Raw genomic sequence first — 20,824 nt, 5'->3', positions numbered from 1 at the left:
ATAAGAGAAAAATAAATGCCATAAGATTTCACATTCATGTGGAATCTTATAAAACAAAACAAATACAGAAACAGACCCATACATAGAAGAAACTGATGGTTGCCAGGATTGGAGGGGAGAGATGGGCATAAGCAGTGACGGGGAATGGGAGGTACAGGCTTCCCGTTATGGAATGAATAAGTCATAGGGATGAAGGATGCGGTGCAGGGATGATAGTCCGTGGTATTGTGACGGTGTTGTGTGGTGACAGATGGTAGGTACACATGCGGGAAGCACAGAGTAATGTATAGACTTGTCAAGTCACTGCTGTAGACCTGAGATTAATGTAACCGTATTTCAGCTGTACTTCAATAGAAAAAGGATTTTTAAAAAATTATGTAGCTGCCCTATTCATAATAGCTCAAAACTGAGAACTGCCCAGATGTCCATCAGCTATAGAGTGGGTAAATGAATTAATGCTCTTATCACCACCAGTGGGAACAAATGGATTACGGCACACGCAGCCGTATGGAGGAGTCTCACAAGTGTGTTACTGAATGAAAGAAGCCAAAGAGAAATGAATAAAAAAGAGTGCCTGCTGCATGATTAGATTTATATAAAACCTAAATAAGGAGAACCCACCAGCGTTAGTAACCAGGAGAGCTGCTGGCTAACAATGCCTGTGTTCAGTGTCTACTACGAGCCACAGGAGGGGCCTGGGGTGCTGACAATGTGTGTTTGCATTCCAGTTGCTTATTACAGAGCTGCTCTGTTAAAAGTGAGTGAGCTTCCCACATAACAGTTTGTGGATTCTTGCATATCTGGGTTAAAATTTTTTTTTTAAGACTTTATTTATTTATTTGACAGAGATCACAAGTAGGCAGAGAGAGGAAGGGAAGCAGGCTCCCCACTGAGCAGAGATCCTGATGCAGGGCTCGATCCCAGGACCCTGGGATCATGACCTGAGCCGAAGCCAGAGGCTTTAAACCACTGAGCCACCCAGGTGCCCCTCTGGGTTAAATTTCTATAAATTTTTTAAAAATTGTGTTGGGAGCATGCCAGACATTTCTGTCATTTATCTGGTCTATTTGTGTCTACCCAGAGGTTAAGGTTCACAACTGTGTCTAAGGTTTCTTGGGGAAACTGACTGCATTAGTGACTCTAGCCATGTGTTCCCTTACTCTGAGCGTTGACTGAAGCATATAGAATAACTGTGCGCATGTGATCGGTGCAGTAATACTGTGACTTCCCTTAGGACGTGGCCGATGGAGAAATTGCTGCCCTTCCCCGGGATAGCTGTCCTGTTAGAATCCGAAATCGGTGTGTGATGACGTCCCGTCCACGTGGCGTAAAGCGGCGCTGGAGGCTTAGTCGTATTGTCTTCCGTCACTTAGCAGACCACGGGCAGCTGTCGGGGGTCCAGCGAGCAATATGGTGACCTGCTCCAGAACCCACTGAGCAGGGAACCCAGTTCTGGCAAGAAGAGGCTTCTCTAATAGATGAAAACCTAGTTTTATAGGGGTCCAGGATGGGAGTCTAGTCTACCTGATGCTGCCTACGGTTAAAGTACTTTTTAATTTTAAATGAAGAAATTTGGTGGATGTCTCATTCTGTCAGTGAATTCTGGCTATCTGCGAAATTCTCTCTTCTCTTGGACTTAAAAATTAACCATACTGTTTCTATGCATAGAGAGTACACGGAGTAAAGTAATAAAAAATACTCTGAAAATATTTTCTGTATGCCTGCCTTTTCCTTCACACTTAATCTTTTAGCAACACATGAGAGTTCTTGTATTTTTTAGGGGTATTATTTCCTAAAGCAGAATTATCTCATAGTTAATGCAGCTCATGGACAAGTAGCTCATCGGGCAGTTTGTCAGATGGGCCGGCTTCCCCGAGCTGCACAGCGCATTGTACCGCTAGCTCGTTGTTACGGAAACGATGTGTTAGGAGGTGCAGCTGGTGTTCTTGGTTATCTAACTCGGGCTCCGCTTCTCTGCGTGATGGCTGGACAAGAGGCAGAAGCACTCAGTGTTTTCTTGTTCCATCTTCAGCGGCCTTTAGAACAAAAGGTCTCTTAAAGCCTCCAAAGATGTATCCAAGCAGGAAAGTTTTGTTGGAATAGTATATATTTTCTTAATTCTGGTTTATCTATAACAGAAATGAATAAAGGTAGCAAAAGATTGTCTTGTTTAGTAACTCAACAGTGATCAGCCCAGTGATAAAAGTGTCCAGGGTGCGAGTATGGAAGCACCCACTTAACATCTGGAATGTGTTCCCAGAGCTGATATCTGAACGTAAATCAGGAGGCAAGGGATGAGGTTTTTGCAGAGGGATCCAGGGGAGCGGATCAAAGAGCGTAACTGCAGCCCCTCTGTCGTATGAGAAACATGAAACACAAGACAAAGGCCATATCATGGAAGATACATTATGTGAAGGTAAGACTTCATTGAAATCCCAGCGATCAGGGGCGCCTGGGTGGCTCAGTGGCTTAAGCCTCTGCCTTCAGCTCAGGTCATGATCCCAGGACCTGGGATCGAGCCCCACATCCGGCTCTCTGCTCAGCAGGGAGCCTGCTTACCCCTCTCTCTGCTTGCCTATCAACTTGTGATCTCCCTCTCTGAATCTGTCTGATTAAAGTGCCCAAGCATGATCCATCGATTTCCTTTGGTTGCTGGGCCTCTCCTGTTTACAAGTCACTGGTTTGTTGGGGGAGCCATGCCATGTGTCCTGTAGGATGCCAACATTTGGCTGTTTGCTTTTTCAAGTGTCCTTTAATTTATTCCCCTATCCCTAAAAACTCGTAGTTACACTGAGAGGCTTGACTAGATTCAGGTTTAGATTTTTAGGTGTGGATTTTCCCAAGTGTGCTGTGTACTTTGCCATGCCATCAGAAGGCAGCTTTCTGGTGTCCTCCCACTGCTGGGTCCTGAATTCTGTTAACTTGATGAAGGATATTTGGTATTTCTTCATTTTCTGGCATAAGATAATGCAGGCTTACCTTGTGTATTTTCTGCCTCACATTTTTTTAAGGGTCCCTGGTCCTTTTAGTATGAAATGTTTAGAGACCACATCTGAGCACTAAGAATGCTGCTGTTTGCTACTGAATTCTGAATTGTCATTGCCTTTAAGCCCTTTTGGGGGATGTTGCTAAGAAATATGCATTTAAAAAAAAATAATGGTAAGTTTATATCGATTCTGTATTTGTTAAAGTATAAACTCTTAATGACTTGAGTTATTTATTACCTTTATAATACATAAAAATTGCTTCAGCATACATACACTGATTTTACTCCTAAGTGATCATAGTGTTAAGACTTCTGTGGGTTTGCCTTTCAATTCCCATTGCATTAGCAACGGAGAGTCAAAATACTGTGTTCTAAATCACTTGCAAGTATCACATTTGTCTCAACTTGGTATGTTAGGTTTGTTTTCAAATGTTAGGATTATTTTTATTTAGCTTTTAAATTGTTAAATTTTTAGATGGTTCTAAAGTCAAAACTACAGACAAAAATACACTCACAAGTATGGTTTCCATCCCACCTCATTCTTTTCCCTACTGGTAACCATTATTATTAGTTTTGGGTTACTCTTCTAGTTTCTTTCTGAAATAAGTAAATATGTCTATGTCTGTGTATTCACCTGTCTCACCCTTTTGGACATTAAGGTAAGTATACCATAAACAATTTTCTGCACTGTCTTTTCCTGGATCTTGATCATTCTGTATGTAGAAATATTCATTTCTTTTTGTGACTGTAAGAACCCCCCCCCCATTTAGATAGATGTTTATTCAGCTAGTACTCAATTAATTGGCATTTGGGTATTTCTATTTTTTTGCATTTATCATTCATTTTTGCTAGTATTAGGTATTTCTCTGTACTCTCAGTAGGTTGAACTTCTGTTTTTCCAGTAAAAGATTAAACTGTTTTTTTTCTTCTGAAGGAGGGGAGCATCTTTAGTACAAGTTAAAAGTTACATTCCTTTTCCTATGAACTTAATTTGGAAATCCTCAGTTATGTCATGTTTTGGGGGTTACTGTGGAGCTTTTCTGCCACATGAACACTGTGTGGTTAAATTACTAATATTTAGCTTTATTACTTCAAGATTGTAAGTCACAGTGTAGTTTTCCTCACTCTTAGGTTAGGGTGGAGTTCTGTCCACGTCTCCTAGTATTCTTTGGCTTCGTTTTTACATTTAGATCTTTGATATGTTTGGCTGTTATCTCAAATGCCCAGCTCTCCTGCAGTTTTGAAATGCTGTTACTATATTCTAAAACTTCCAGATGCCTTGGATCTTTTTGTTTGCTCTATTTATGTACCAATGTCAGGAATTTTATTGTATAGGTTGTCTAATTTTTTTTGAAGTTTTGTTAAATGTTTATTAATAGTCACCCTATTTGTTAATTTTAAACCCTACCAACTTTTACCCTACCATGTTTACCAAATTCTCCTAATTGTAATAGTTTTGGTTAATCCTCTTGTATTTTTTATTAATCACTTTCTCTTATCTAATTGCATTAATATAATGTAGTAATAGAGATCACAGCATCTTGCATCTTGCTCTTAACTCTGGATTTGGGGTGGGGGGGATTCTAAAAGAAATCCTCCCTTTTAATAAGCCTTTCCTGACATACTCCTGGAGGTAGAACTGTTCCACTGAACAAAAACCTAGTTAAGTTTATTGAATATAGAACTAGATGGATGTTTGTTTTATGGTCACTACTTTTGAAAGTCGTCTGATCCGTGGCAGTTTACTAACTGGTACTATAAAAGATGTCTTCCTTTTCAAGTTTAATTTTTATTTCTGAGCATTTAAATCTAGAGAACAGTATTTGTGACTGGATTAGTAGGCCATGGTAACGTGTGGTAGATGTATTACTTAAGCTGCTCAAAGAAAACTATGGCAACCTTGAAGCACAAAAGTACGAATTCACATTTTATGCAAAAATTCAGGTTTTATTTTTACTTACTCTTACAATGGTGAGAGCTGATAATCAGGAACTTATATGCAAACAAGAACTTTTGTTTCTACCTCTTAGCTGAACAAAAATACACACAATGTGGCATTATCATTAGGCAAGACTTGCTGTTTTACATTTCACACAAGAATACGATATTATCCTTTTTTGAACAAAATGCCCAGATTACTAAGGAAACCATCTTTGGAGGAAGTGTTTAATAAGCATATTTTATTTAAATAAATCCTCCAGGAGGAAATGGGAAAAATCACTGCCTTTACTTAGAAGAAGGCTGTGTAAGTAGTTATTTGTCAAATTTATCTGTGCAGCTCACCAACATTTCCTCCTTGGAAACATCATTATTTCCACATCACAGTTCCCAAAATGACTTTAAAGTCTTAAAATTCTGTGTCTCCTTTGGCTTGCTTCTCTCTTGATTCCACCCAGGCTTTATTAATGGTTCGCTTCATGTCATCATCTCCATCTTCATAAATTTTCTTTAGAACATTCATTAATCCCTCACTAGGATCTGTTTCAGTGTCATAGGAGGGCTTTCTGTGAAAAAGAAAACACAATCAGTAATGGAGACAGATCTGTCTCTAAATGATCCCATTTACTGATATGGTCCCTCCATATCATCCGTGCCTCTAGTTCAACCAGTGTCCAAGCAGGGCCAAGTTAACTTCATATTCCTCATGTTTGTGATCTGGTACTGAATGAGGTAATTGGGCACTGAGGATACAAGAGAAAGACATAGTCCTGTACTCCTTAATTTGTTCTACATTTAAAATCAAATCAGATACAGATAGTTCCTAACTCTACCAACCAAGTATACTTGAGAGGAAGGAGGAAGGCTAAAAGACTCAATGTAGGACATTGCCAGTGCAAGACATTTCAAGCAGAGGAACAATTTGACCTAGAATGGAAGTATCTTTAAATAAACTTTTTAGAATAGCCATTAAGTAGGATAAAAATACTCTCTTGCACTCTACACCAGTGAGTGAAACTAACTACATATGAGGAACTTCTGTGGAATTCAGAAAGTTGATCTAGGTATCTGGACCTCTCTTGGAACTAATGAGATGGAATCTCTGGGAATGGACACAGAATCTGTATAGCAGCAGGATGGGTGGGGCACCCATGTGACTCAGGTGGTTAAGCATCCAACTCTTGGTTTTGGTTTCAGCTCAGGTCACCATCTCAGGGTAGAGATGGAGCCCCATGTTAGGCTCCGTGCTGGATATGGAACCTGCTTGGGATTCTTCTCTCCTGCTCTGCCACCTCCCCTGCACATGCTCACTTGCTCTCACATGCTCACAAATGCACCACTGGCCAGGGTTAAGAACCAATGCAAGAGGGGTGCCTGGGTGGCTCAGTGGGTTAAAGCCTCTGCCTTCGGCTCAGGTCATGATCTCAGGGTCCTGGGATCCAGCCCCGCATCGGGCTCTCTGCTCAGCAGGAAGCCTGCCTCCCTTCCTCTCTGCCTACTTGTGATCTCTGTCAAATAAATTGGGGGGAGGGGAGGGGGAACAAACCAATGCAAGAAAGCCAACCAAAACAAAAACCCTCCATAAAAAGCAACTTGCTGGATCTATGGCCTCCTTAAAAACACTGGACATTGGGGCACCTGGGTGGCTCAGTGGGTTAAAGCCTCTGCCTTTAGCTCAGGTCATGATCCCAGGGTTCTGGGATCGAGCCCCGTGAGCAGGGAGCCTGCTTCCTCCTCTCTCTCTCTGCCTACTTGTGATCTCTGTCAAATAAATAAATAATCTTAAAAAAAAAAACACTGGACATTAGGAGGTGTCATGGTCAAACTACTAGCCAGCTCTTATTCATAACAGCAAAGTATTAGCAATCTACAATACCAGCAAAGAATACATTTAAATTCTTAAATCAAAGTAAACTCACTCTTTCTCTTTGCATTCTTTTTCAACCTGAGTCAGGTAGTCCCACCGTGTGTTTTCTGCTTTCTTTCTACATAAGATAAGAACAGTATCTGTCTTGACCTGGAAGAAGAGCAGAGTAAGTACAACTTACAACACATGGAGGTAAATAAGTATGATTATATGGAAAACATTTACTCAGTCAAGTTACTATTATGTGTAGGACCTGTCTTAGGTTGTAATAGTACATTTACAAATAGGACTCATGAAAGAGAAAGAGCATAAACAAGTAAAATTCAAATATATTGAAGACAAAAAGGGGTTAATGGGGTTTGGAAGAGGAACTTCATTAGGAAAGGCCTCTGAGGTGAAAACTGAGCTGTGGCCCAAGATCCAGAAGGAAGGGCACAGCAAGGAGTAAAGCTATCAAAGGCTATAAAATGGGATAATTTTGGTCTAATTAAAAAAAAGTGATGGGAATTTGGTGACTGAAGGAAGAGAATAATACAGTAAGAATGATCAGAGACAGGCACAAATAAAAATAATATACAACTCTTTCAACAATGATCCATATAATTCCTAGGATTCTTTTGAGTATTTGTTCAACTCTGGGATTGATGGATAAAGAAGGAGCAGTGAGACACAAGCTAATTCATGTTTATTCCAATACTGCCTTTAAACTGCTACAGAACAATGTAAACACAGATGGCAGAATGGTACAACGGCACATCTATGCACAGATGCATTAAACCTCACTGAAGTAGAAAGGAGATTATCTAAGTGTGAACAGTAGTTTAAAAAGCCACTTATTTTTATAGGTTTTACTACTTCTAGTTAGGCTAAGTGCTTAATTAAATCCCTTTATGTTATCAAAAATTCAGACAGTTTTCTGAGAATAGCTACCATTAATTTAAATACTTTATATATATTCCCTTTCAGTATATAATTTCAACTTTGTAAAATTAACTATTTCCATTGTACAAACTATTTCCATTGTACATTGTCCTCAGGAAACTGAGGCTCAGAATGCTTAAGTGAGCTGCTAAAAAGTCACAACTAGTAAGTGATAAAACTGACATGAAAACTCAAATCTCTTAACCAATTTTGAAAGTTTATTCCCTTCTTGATTTTAATGCAATATTTTTATAATAATCTATTCTTCTAAAGACAGGAGTTGAAATAGAGCCAGACAGTTATTATTTTAGGTTTCTCTCACATAGCTACTTAATTCTGCCATTACAGCACAATCAAAGGCAAAGACAACACAAAAAGTGAGCCCTGGCATTGTTCCAGTAATACAGCCATCAGACTACAGTTTGCTGATCCCTGTTACAGAGGATAAATTAATTCTAGTTCCTCTCAATTCTAAATCAACCAGGTTCAACTTAATGAGGTTTTACAACATAATGACAAAAAAAAGCAAACTTACTTTTTTTGAACTGCCTTCCACAGAGATGGGTTTTAAAAGATTGTTCACAATCATGGAGTAACTCTTCCCATTTAGATTCTTTACCAAAAGATCAAATGACCTATAATACAACAGTGAATACATTATCCCTGGCTCTATAAGACATGCTCTATAGCTCTTACGGAAAAAAGCCACAAGTTTTATTTTAGGATGTCAATTGGCCATCCCTAGTGGTAAGATTAGGCTCTTCAAAGCAGGAGTAAAGGAGAACTCTAAATTTAAGTAGTTTTAGAAAATGCAAAGAAAATAACCAGTAATAAAGCAACCTCTGACTTGGTGGTCACTATTTCCCATCGCGAGAACTCACCTCTCTGTGAAGTGCACCTGCACGTTCTCAGTGGGGACTTGATGAACTCCAGTTAAGGTAATGTAGATTTTCACAAACTTATCTGACTGATCCCATCCTAGTAACAAAAAAGGGACATGAATAAAGTCTCATACTATCTCTAGAACAGCAAATGCATATTGCTCCTGAACCTGGAGAAAGCGAAGTTCTAGTAATAGAAACATGGGAAAAATTAAAATACAAGCAACTTTCTAGATGGAGAAATTGAGCTTCAGAGCAGTTATATAATCTATCCAAAGTTAGGTATCTAGTTTGTGGTAGAACTTCAACTCAAACCCAGGTTTCCTGAAAACAAAGCCTGTGGTTTTTTTATTCCTAAGAATAAGGAATATGATCATTACACATTAAGAGTAGCTCATTTTACTAACACCACACACAAAAAGAAACTCAAAATGGATGAAAGACCAAAATGTGAGACTTGAAACCATAAACTCCTAGAAGACAACACAGACAATAATGTCTCTGGCATTGGCCAAAGCAACATCTTTCTAGGTGTGGCTCCTGAGGCAAGGAAAACAAAAGCAGTACTAAAACTAAAAGTTTCTGCATAAAAAAGGATCATCAGGAGCGTGCCTGAGTGGCTTGGTCGTTAAGCATCTGCCTTTGGCTCAGGTCATGGTCCCAAGGTCCTGGGATGAAACCCTGTGTCCGGCTCCCTGCTCACCCAGAAGCCTGCTTCTCTCTCCCACTCCCCCTACTTGTGTTTCCTGTCAAATAAATAAAATCTAAAAAAAAAAAAAAAAAAAAAAAAAAAAAAAAAAAAAAAAAAAAAAATCAATAAAACGAAAAGGCAACCTACTGGATGGAAGATATTTGCAAATAATCTATCTGATAAGGTGTTAACATGCAAAGTACAGAATTTGCATACAACTCAAGAGCAAAACCCCCAAACAATCCGATTAAAAAAGGCAGAGGACCTGAACAGACATTTCCCCAAAGACGACATACATGTAGCCAACAGACACATGAAGATACTCAACATCACTAATCATCAGGGAAATACCAACCAAAACTACAATGAGATGTCACCCCTTACCTGTCAGAATGGCTAGAATTAAAAAACAAGATCCCCAAAACATGAAATAACAAACGTGGGTATGGATGGATATGGAGAAAAGGAAGCCGTGTACACTGTTGGTGGGAATGTAAACTGCAACAGCCAGTGTGGAAAACAGGATGGAGGCTGCTCAGAAAATTTGAAACAGAAATACCATTATCATTTAGTAATTCCACTACTGGGTATTTACTCATGCAAAATGAAAACATAACTTTAAAAGGTACATCTATCCCTATGTTTACTGCAGCATTATTTTTAAGAGCCTAAGAGGGAAGCAACCTAAGTGTCCCTGAATGGGTAAAGATATAGGACAACGGAATTATTCCTCAGCCATAAAAAAGAAAAGGACATCTTAACATCCACCACAGCAGGGATGGACCTAGAGAGTATTAATGCGAAGTGAAGTCAAACACTGTACGATTTCACTTGTATGTTGAATCTAAAGAAACAAGCAAAAGCAGAAACAGACCCATCAATACTGAGAACAAACCCATGGGTGCCGGGGTGAAGGGGAAGATCTAGTCACAGCGGTAAAGGGGAGTGGGAGGTACAGGTTTCTGGTTATGGAATGAATAAACTGGGGAGAATAAAAGGTACAGTGTAAGGAACACAGAGACGACACTGTAATAGCGTTGCACAGTGACACTTGCAGTGAGCACAGCCTAGCAGAGATGCTGGATCACTGTGCTGTACACCTGAAATCAGTGTCTCAATGTGGGTCTAATGAGGGAACAGAAGGCAAGCTGAGGACAACTTAGAAGCTGACACCGGGCAACACCCCCCCTAATGGGATATATGTGACATTCCTAAGGCATTCTTGGCTGTCCTAAAAGAAAAATAGTTAACTTGTAGAGATCACAATCCTGCAAGACCTGAGTCTCCCTCAGTTTACAAATATCCTAGTGATTTACAAGGAAGAACCTTTCTTACCAACAGCCTAACTTCCAAGGACCCACAACTCAGTTCCAGAAGCCCTAACATCATCTCCGCCCCCCTCCCTAAAATTGAGGGAGGCTGAGGCAGAGGGAAATGTAAATGAAGTTAAATTTCTTCTAAACCTAAAGCTCACTGATAAGGACGTGTGACAGCAGGAGTGTGACATTACTCCAGAAATCTCTCAACTATTTTTACTGTTAATGCCTTACTAAAAGGAAAACCACTTTAACTTGATAATGGCAAGGCCTCTGGTATCTTGTAGGTCCTCTTTAGCATAGGAAAGTTCTTTCAAACCCTCCCTTTTTCCTTACCTCCCCAACTCCACAGTATATACCAGCCACCCCTCACAAGCCTAGGGTCACAGCTCTTTCTGCCCACGGGTCCTGTCCCTGTGCTTTAATAAACCACCATTCTGCACCAAAGATGTCTCAAGAATTCTTTCATGTAGTCGGCTCCAGATTCCACCTCGCTGAACCTCACTTACATTTTAAAACTTCATCAGGTCAACTATACTCAAAAAAATTAAGAGCAGCTCATTTTCTTTTTGTGAAAATTTTGTAGAATTCTCTACTAAAGTAAATGTGTTCTCTACTAAAGAGAATTCTCTATTAAAGTAGATGTAGGGGTGCCTGGGTGGCTCAGTGAGTTAAGCAGCTGCCTTGGGCTCAGGTCATGATCCCAGAGTGCTGGGATCGAGTTCCGCATTAGGCTCCCTGCTCAGCGGAAAGCCTGCTTCTCCCTCTCCCTGCTCTCTCTATCAAAGAAATAAAATCTTTAATAATAATAATAATTAAAATAATTAAAAATTAATAATAATTTTTTAAAAAGTAGATGTATACTGTAGAATTCTCTACTAAACTGGATGTCTAAACATTCTCTAATATCATAATCATTTCTACTTCTCTTAAACAGTTCAAAGGCAATCACTGCTTTCTCAATTCCCTTCACTGACACAGTAAAATATGGTCCAAATCATCCAAATCTAATCTGATGAACCTAGATGAATTCTGTCAACTAAAAACATACAAACTTCACATAAAGTGAATAAAAATGTTTATGTATTTGTTGTATATGTAGGCTCTCTATATATCCCTGACCGTTCCTTAACTTCCATAGAGTGCTACAGAACAGTTAATCCAAAAAGACATTCTAGAGGGTTCAGCAGACCTTCATCTAGTTTCTTCCCATTCATTGAGTTCATCTTCCACACTGAGAATAGTTTCTCCCTTAACACAAATCACGGTTGCTGGGTATATGCCATAATCCTTACGAGCTCAGACCAGCTTTCCTGTAGTCAAGTAAACACACAGCATAGCTCCTTACGGTACTATACTACATCTTTTTTAAAAGATTTTGTTATATGAGAGAGAGAGAAAGCGTGCACGTGCACAAGATGGGGGAGGGTCAGAGGGAGCAGCAGACCTCCCAACTCCGGGATCATGATCTGAGCTGAAGGGAGTCACTTAACCAACTAAGCCACGCAGGTGCCCACTATACTACATGTCTTAAAACACAAAACACACTGCTTTTCCTTATGACAACAGGGAAAACACAAGCTGCCTCTCATGGCTCTAAGCATGTTCTCTGCTCACACAATCCCCTCCCTTTTCTTATACTCGCCAAACTCACCCTTCAGATTCAAATGTGTTAAGTCTCCATTTCATTCTTCTGTCTTCCATTTCAGTTTTCCATTACATCAGCTGTATTCCCACAAAACTTCACAAACCTCTATTCACTTTGTTCAAGCAAGTATTAAGTAATTAGTGTGTGCTAGATACTGGGAGCAGAAAGAAAAATGACTGTCCCTCCCCTTAAGAGAGCTCATCAGATTCAAGCTGCACTGTTCCAAAATTATCTACTGAGAGAAAATGCTATCATTACATCTAATAGTATTAGTTGTATGTCTGTGTCCTAACCACGCCATGAGCAAGGACTGGGTCTTGGTCACTACTGTATATGCACAAGCCCAAGCACAACAGCGGCACAGATTGGGCACTCAAAAATGTTTCTCGAATTTGTCTAGATTCCTTTCCATAGATAATACTGGTGGCTGTCTGGCAAAGTAAAATCCAAAACAGAATTAAAATAAAGAGCTGTGTTCCTTATATGTTGAACAATATTTCAGAATAGGTTCATTCTTGTTGCTACTCACACAGAATCATCTTGCTCTTGTTGACAGCTTTTAAATCTATTCTTTACTTTTTCATCTCTTCCAAAGCATCTTAATAAAGTAACAACAGGTCTTCTCTTTCAAACTACCAAAATCAAACACCGAGACTATTTTAGTGTTAGTGGGTCACTACTCAGGAATAAGTTGCTGGGAGGCAAAAAGAGCTGGATGTAGGATAGGGAGTCATACCGTAATTACTGATTTTCACTGTATATCCTGTTGTAATGGGAGCAACCACAGCAGCTGGCTTTTCATTGTCAAGAAGTTCTGCTTTTCTCTGTGATTTCTGCTGCATCTTGTTCTTGATCTCTGTCTCAATCTTGGATTTTTCAGCTGTAAGGGCATCACGTACTCTTTTTCTAGAGGTCTTTTCCAGCAACACCTTTACCTCTTCTAGATCTTTCTGTAGCTGTGTTAAAACAGAAGATAAGTTGGTTATGATAATTTATCATTCAGTTTACCGAAGAGCTAAGAATTAAGAGATTCATTTAAATTTTCTAGGGTTGGATTGCAACCTGAGATTCTTTTCTCAGCCTACTGAACTGTAAATAACTGAAATTCCTATTTTTTTTTAAAGGAAAACTTATAGTAACGTAATTAATCAAGCTTAAATTTTCTAGTTTGGTAGTTGTTATATGCCTGTTTTAGAACATGTTATTTACAAGATACTGTTGTGATTCATAAAGTTCAATGAAGGAATCTCAAAAAAAATTTATAGATTTCCTTATGACATCTGTTCATAGTCATGAGGTACTAGGAATTTTAAAAATCTTAAAATAAAACCGATGAGCAACTACACAATGAACAAGGTGAAATGCTACAGCAACTTTACAGAGGCAGTCGACTTTGTCTGGTGGTTCCTCACTGGTTCCTACCCCAAATACTACAAATAAAAAAGCTTGCGCTTTTTAGAAGATTAAAAAAACAGAAACATATTTCTGCTTTTAAGAAAAAGTCTTGTTCTGAATCTCCAGGTTAACACTGCACTCAAAAGTCTGCGTCTTAGTTGCCCGTAGAGAGAAACCTAGACAAACAACCCCAACTGCGGCACAGTCCTGGATCACTGAAAAAAACCACCTGTTCTTTTCTCCTCTTGCTAATATATTGCCTACCAGTGTCTATTTCTACTTGCTAGAGAGATGGCCAACATTTTATTAAGTTCAAGAGTTAAAGACACTATGAGATAATCAGCTTAAAAATCTTTTCTCCATTATCCTCTGACATACTGCAAATACATAAGATCCTTACAAACAGTGGTTTCATTTTTCAGAAATGACTTTACATTCTGGCTTGGTAATAGTAATAGGACATTATACACTGTAGCCTCAGAGCATATAAAAAACCTCAATATAAAAATCTTCACAAGTTTGATAACTCAGTATAATGTCCAAGTAGATTTCTGAAGTCTTTGTTTTGTAAGTCTTACAAAATGCAGTAACAGAAAAACAATCATGTTTCACCCTAAGTCTTTCATTATCTCATTTAACTCGAATGCCCTTATTTCACTTACCAGTAACTATAAGGATGGTAAATACAAAGTCCAACTGTGGCAGTCTCCTGTCTTATGTACTCCCCAACCTCCCAAAACTCATATTGCTAAAACAAAAAATCCTGCAATTTCATCTTCTGAGAACCAAGATGCTTTCATTCAACGCAGTATCTTATCATGATCTAAAAATTCACACTGATTTTACTATCAATATGTTAAAAATCTTGAAATGTAAAATCGGTATATTTGTTCCTGAATAAGGATTCAGTTAACACAACAACAACAAAACAGAAAATATATCAAGTCTTAACATGTTATATTTCTTGACTGGCAAGGAATCCTTTCTCTAGCAGGCTTCTTAAACTCTGGGATCCTCAGGCCCTCTTTCCAGGCAGTTTTGAAAAGGAAGGGAGTCACTGTAAGTCTGAAGTAACCTCCCAATAGGCCTGTTTTTAATTCCACAGTTCTGTTATTTGCAGACATGAAACCAGTAAAATCGATCCCTTTGGAACTTTTCCGGCACACAGGAGTTTCTCATCTAATTTACCTTAGAATTCATTTGTTTTCCTATGCAAAATCTCAATCCCTTTTATCCCCACCCATTAACACATTCAAGCTTTATCTTACCTATTTCTGAGTTCACCAGGAAGCATTAAAACCAAAGTGCTCAAAATAAGCAAAGGACTTGAACACAGCCATCAAGCACAAGAAAAGATGCTCAACATCCTTAGTCATTTAGGAAATGCACATCAAAATCACAACAGAATGCCACTTCACACCCACTAAAACATCCCCAAAACCACCCCCTAAAATAACACGTGTTAAGAGGGTGGACCTATATTGGTACCCAACTTGTGGGAATGTAAACTGGTGCGGCCACTTTGAAAAGAGTTCCCATATGCTCCTTCAAGTCCACTCGTGGGTACATACCTCACAGAACTGAAAATACATGTCCACATAAGAAGTGGTACACAGTATTCACAGCAGTACCGTTCCCAATAGCCAAAAATCGATCGTCCAAATGCCCATCAACTGATAAGAAGAAACAAAATGTGGCACATCCATATAATGGAACATTATTTGGACACAAAAAGGAACACATGCCACACCGTGGGTGAACTAGGATTCTGTTAAGTGAAAAAAGCCAAAAGCAAAATGCCATATTCTGTAAGATTCCATTTATATGAAATGTCCAGAATTGGCAAATCCATAGAGACAAAGTAATTAGTGGCAGCCTCAGGGAGGGGAAGAAGGAAGAGAGTGCTCAACAGATAGACACTTAATAGTTTTCTTTTGGGGACAGAATGATAAAAATGGGAATTATACAGTAGTGATAGTGATGCAACACTGAATGTACTAAAAATACACTTTACAAATGGTTAAACAATGTATTTTATATCAAAGAAAAACAAACCCTGAAGTGTCCCTAAGTGTGTATTTTTTTAAGTACCTCAACTGAGAAAAATCCCTTATGTTGAAGAGGCTTAATAACTGAGCTGTCCACGTGTGTAACTGTAAAGTCACTGTAGAGACCGTTTCCTCAGGGCACATGGAAACTAAGGCATATTTCTGTAACACGTTAACATAAACCTGGGGCAAGGTATCCAGTATAATACACACACACACACACATTTTTTTCATTCAAAGATGTTTAGACTTCCAAATCAAGTTTGAGATTCCTCACACTTGTTCATATTGAGAAAAACATTTCCAGAAAAGAAATCTATTAATAAGCAGCACTTTCCTGTGAATAATAGTATCATATAGTGACATCCTACTGAGGCCAGGAAAGAGCAAATCAAATACTATTCTTCCCATTTGGTAACTGTTCAAGCTAGTAAGTCTTCAAAAAAGTTAAGCCGCCCTGTTCGGAGTTCACAGAGCTTAAGAGAGAAAAAGGCTATTTCCCACCGATAGTTACAACTTTCCCACTTATTTATTTTTAAAACGCATACAGCACATTGCTGCTTGACACGCACTCTTTTCAACACTCAGGACTATTCGCGGGTCTAACTCTCTGAAATGGACACTACTGTGGCACAGAGACGCGCAACAACTCGCCCAAAATAACCCAGCTTCTCCTATGCCTTGAGAAAACAGCACTAGAAGTCAAGTGCTGGGGGCAGACTTCTCACCCGACCCTCGGTTTCTGCAATCAGCCTGAAGGAACCTTCACGTCCCCGGCTCGTTTTGCGCGAGCGGACGGAGCCTGAGGAAAACGTGAAGGTGACCAGCTCGCCAAGGTCCACCGCAGGCACTACCTGCAGCCGGGGACCGCGACACAGCCCGGATCACCCTGCCCGCGGGCACGAATCGCCTGCAAGGCCGGGGCTGAGCGGCGGGTGTCCATCGGCAACTTTCCCGGAGCCACAGAGGCCGGACGCCGGAAGCCGGCAGAGGTCGCTGCAGGTGGGCGGCCGAGGCGAAGCTCGGGGACCCGGCGACACCGGACGGAGGGAGCCTGGGAGGCGGCCGCCGGGCACCTCAGCTCGGGAAACAGGGCCGAGGGTGGGTGCGGGGGGCGGGAGCGAGTTCCGGGCGACAGCGCTCGACGTACCGCGCGGTCGAGTGAGGAAGATGAAGCCGTACCCTTACCTCTTCCAAAGCTGAAGCCATGGTCGGGCTGATCAAGCAAGGCCCGAGCTGCAGACGCGCAGGGGAGAGAACAGGAAACACCACACCGAACGCGCTTTCCCGAACGCCGGCCCCACCCGCACGAGTCGCAGGACCCAAAGCCTGCGCGCACACCCGACCCGGCGCGAGACCCGGCCCGCCTCCCGCACGCGGCGCCTCTGGAACCTTCGCGAGTCCGTCGCCGCCGCACCGCCCCCAACCCCGCGCGCGCGCGCCGCCCGCCTCGCTTAGCTCCGCCCCGCCGAACCTCGCCCCACCCCTTAAGCCGAGCCTCCTAGCAACGCTCAACTCTCGCGAGCAAACCAACAGCTCGAGAAGAGTAACGCCTCTTCCTCTCTGCCCGGGCAACTGTGCGTATTATACCCTGACCTCGCGTGTCCCGGCTGCGCAGTCGCAGCTCAGAACCGCTCGTTGACGTACCTTAAACCAACCCCGGAAATAACGTACTGGTCTTCGGGATCGAAATCGGAAGTTGACTAGAAAGTCGGCTGATTCCGTCCCTTCTAGGGCACCGGGTTGGCTAGGCAGCCATCTTGTCCGAAGTTAATTTGTGAGCGTCTGTGAGAAAAGGACCAAAAAGGTGGACAAGGGGCAGCATTTTTACGTTGAAACAGAAAAGAATGAAGACGTTTAGCGTAGAGGATCCTGAAGGGGATAGTTCGGTTTTCAGTGGGTTATGACCCTCTGGAGTCATCACGATTTAACAACTGCGATGTGGTGGCGTCATCACCTAGCGCTACCGGAGGTGAGGTTGCTCTGGCCACGTGACGGGACCCAGTAGAGCCACCAAGGGTTAAAGAGGCTAATGCCAGACGCCCCCACCAGTCTCCCGCCGCAGTTGTGGCCCCGCCTTTTTTCGTTGACTGTTGAAGTGCTGATATGGTACTTCTGAACCCTTCACCGAACATTCTGCAACTCTCTAGTTCTAACCCACGTTTGAATTGGATTTAACTGAGGCTGTTAACCAGAGAAAATGTAGGCTGAGTTTTTCGGGGATTACATTATATTCCTCCTCTTTTCATATTATTTTAGCCTTTGGCAGCCATAAAACGGCCGCAACAGGGCTGGGAACAAACAGTAACCTCTGGGAAGTCAAATAACCCTCACTCAGCTTTATATATCGTCCAAGGTAGCGATTAGAATAAAGTCTGAGAAGGAAAAAGCTACTAGAAAAGTGCAGGCTGGCCATTGTCATAGTGAAGACTCTGGAATGTGGTACCAAAATAGACAAATTACAGTTACTTAAAATTTGCCTGAATCTCACAGACCTGACGTTAAGGGAAAGAAGCCAGATAGAAGAGTTTATGTCGCTTGGTTTTGTTTAAATGAAGTCTAAAACCAACAAAAGTCGTTAGTTACGGTGTTAAAAATCAGGATAGTCTTCCCTACCATAGGGAGGACAATGACAGAACCACGAGGAGGCATTTGAGGTTTATATAATGTCCTGTGTCTTGATTTGGATGTTGGTTTACAGGTATGTTCCGTTTGTAGAAATTTCACGGAGCTATAAACTGGAGTGCAATCTTTGTAGGTTACGCGAGTAGGCGGGAATTTTCCCGAGAAGATGAAATGTTACACTGAAATTGTCAAAATTGATAGAATTAACTCCCGAGATCTGTGCATTTGTTGTATGTTATTACTGTTTTTTGAAAAAAAGTGTCCAGCTCAAAGCCTGTAATTATTTATATTTAATTAAATAGGAATAAAGAGCCCATTACACTGTGTGAAAGCTTGACCTAATGCAGTGATTTTTTTCATTTGCTTGATTATGCACCTGGGGCAACTCTGCCTACCACCTGATAGCCTAAATAGAAGATTTTATTATCTATTTGTTTATATTGCTGGTCTTTTTTTTTTTAACTTTAAATTCAAGTTGGTTAACATACACGGTAGTATTGGTTTCAGGAGTAAAATTTTGTGATTCATCACTTACATATAGCACCCAGTACTCATTCCAACGAGTGCCCTTCTTTTTTTTTTTTTTAATATTTTATTTATTTATTTGACAGAGAGAGAGATCACAAGTAGGCAGAGAGGCAGGCAGAGAGAGAGGGGGGAAGCAGGCTCCCCGCTGAGAAGAGAGTCCCATGCAGGGCTTGATCCCAGGACCCTGAGATCATTACCTGAGCCGAAGGCAGAGGGTTAACCCACTGAGCCACCCAGGCGCCCCCAACAAGTGCCCTTCTTAATGCCCATCACCCATTTTATGCCATCCCGTAAACCTGGGTTCATTCTTTATAGTTAAGAGTCTTTTATGGATTGTGTCCCTATTTTTATCTTATTTTTCTCTACCTTCCCCTGTGTTCACATTTTGTTTCTTAAGTTCCATACGTAACTGAAATCATATGGTATTTGTCTTTATTTCGCTTAGCATAATATACTCTAGTTCCAGCCACATTGTTGCAAATGACAAGATTCCATTCTTTTTGATGCCTGTGTAATATTCCGTTGTCTATATGAACCACATCTTTATCCATTCATCAGTCGATGGACATCTAGGCTCTTTTCATAGTTTGGCTGTTGTAGACATTGCTGCTGTAAACCTTGGAGTACATGTGCCCTTCACATCGGCATTTTTGGTATCTTTTGGGTAAATATCTAGTAGTGTAGTTACTTGGTCATAGGGTAGTTCTATTTTTAACAAAAGTTAGAAGACTTTTAAATACCATCTATTACTCAAATCATTGTCTTCAGCAACACCTCTCCTTGGAGCTCCAGACTCTTGTTTCTGCTTGGATGTCTGAGAAGTACATCAAATTTAGCTTATCTGAAAACATAAACAAAACAACCCCCCCCCACACACACACCCCCAAAATTTCCTCCCAATCATCTTCACACCCCAAATCAGTTTCTCCAATTATTCTCTACCTCCTGCTCCTAATTGCTCAGGCCAAGAAATCATACTTGAGTCTTCAATCTCAGGTCCTACCTCCCAACCTATAGCAAGACTTACTGGCCTTATCTACAAAATATGTGGATAATCAGACCACTTCTCACAACCTCCAGTGCTACCACTGAAGACCAAGCCGTAACTATTTTATCTGGATTTTTAGCCTCTTAACTGGTTTCTCTGCCACCCACCACCACCACAGATAGTTTTCCACAGAGCAGCCAGAGTAATCTTTTCAAATCATTATATTCCTTTGGTAAAAACCTCCCAATAGCTTCCTGTTGGGCTTATTAGACTAAGCACAAACTCCTTACCATGACCTACCGTATACCACATGATCTTGTCTTACCTTTATGAGTATCATGTCTCATCTCACAGAACTCTTCTCTCACTGTTCCCCTCCTTTCTGGTTAGGGTTAGGGCATATTGCCCTTGAATCCACGGAGTTTGTCCTCACCTCAAATTCTGTACTCTGCTTTTCTCCCTGGAATGCTTTTCTTCCAGACCATCACATAGATCATGTCTTAGTGCACTGAGTTCTCTGAAAAGTAACTCAAAAGGGCTGTTCTCAGCTGTATTAATTAGGTTTCAATCAAAGAAGCAGAATCAGTAGCAGATACTTATTGCCAGGAATTAACTTGTGCAATTGTTGGAACTGGCTAAGCAAGTCCAAAATTCATAGGCCACACAAGCAAGAATGGATTCTAGGCAGGCCCCCTGAGAACAGGTTGAAGCATTCTTCCACAGAAGCCAGGGAGGGAAGAATTCCATTCTTCTCTCAAGTAAATCTCAGCCCTGCGTTAAGGCCTTCCAACTGATTCAATTAGCCCCACCCAGATTATCCTAGATAATCTCCCTTACTCAAAGGTAACTGATTAAGGGTTTAAATTACTATGTGCAGAATACTCACATAGCAACACTTAGTATTTGGCTGAATGGGGGGGGGGCGGAGTGTAGGCTAGCCAGGTTTACATATCAAAAACCATCCTATCAACCTCATCACCATCACTCACCAT

The 20,824-nt window shown here is 40.8% G+C and overlaps 2 protein-coding genes across 3 annotated transcripts in view; one reads left to right on the top strand and one right to left on the bottom strand.

Moving 5' to 3' along the window:
- Positions 1-1,709, top strand: part of MRPS14 (mitochondrial ribosomal protein S14) — a 28,556-nt gene extending 26,847 nt beyond the window's left edge. The window contains exon 3 of the mRNA XM_032838776.1: positions 1,235-1,709. Coding sequence (XP_032694667.1) covers positions 1,235-1,417 — 183 coding nt within the window. The 3' untranslated portion in view covers positions 1,418-1,709. The remainder of the gene's footprint in view (positions 1-1,234) is intronic.
- Positions 1,710-4,910: 3,201 nt separating this feature from the next.
- On the bottom strand, positions 4,911-17,107 carry CACYBP (calcyclin binding protein). Of its 2 annotated transcripts, none has more exons than XM_032838768.1 (6): positions 16,880-17,107; positions 12,985-13,204; positions 8,594-8,690; positions 8,248-8,347; positions 6,844-6,941; positions 4,911-5,490 (listed from the first exon to the last, which is right to left on the bottom strand). In XM_032838768.1, exons 1-6 carry the CDS (start codon positions 16,898-16,900, stop codon positions 5,334-5,336), a joined length of 693 nt encoding a protein of 230 aa, XP_032694659.1. In that variant the 5' UTR covers positions 16,901-17,107; the 3' UTR covers positions 4,911-5,333. The 2 variants fall into 2 exon arrangements, with proteins under 2 accessions (XP_032694659.1, XP_032694660.1); XM_032838769.1 differs by having other exon boundaries at positions 17,033-17,055.
- Between the last annotated feature and the right edge of the window lie 3,717 nt (positions 17,108-20,824).

Source organism: Lontra canadensis, unplaced genomic scaffold (genome assembly GCF_010015895.1).
Source record: "Lontra canadensis isolate GAN:19392208 unplaced genomic scaffold, GSC_riverotter_1.0 scaffold106, whole genome shotgun sequence".
NCBI lineage: Eukaryota > Metazoa > Chordata > Mammalia > Carnivora > Mustelidae > Lontra > Lontra canadensis.
The sequence above is the reverse complement of the archived record's forward strand: the minus strand, read 5'-3'. Positions and strand labels throughout refer to the sequence as shown.

What these genes read in the sequence shown, in the direction of transcription:
- CACYBP (XM_032838768.1), bottom strand. Translation starts at nt 16,900, where the DNA reads ATGGCTTCAGCTTTGGAAGAG. An exon ending in AGTGAAAATCAGTAATTACG is followed by an intron (nt 8,691 to 12,984) that starts GTATGACTCCCT and finishes TTTTGTTACTAG; the next exon opens with GATGGGATCAGTCAGATAAG. An exon ending in CAGGTGCACTTCACAGAGAG is followed by an intron (nt 8,348 to 8,593) that starts GTGAGTTCTCGC and finishes GTTGTATTATAG; the next exon opens with GTCATTTGATCTTTTGGTAA.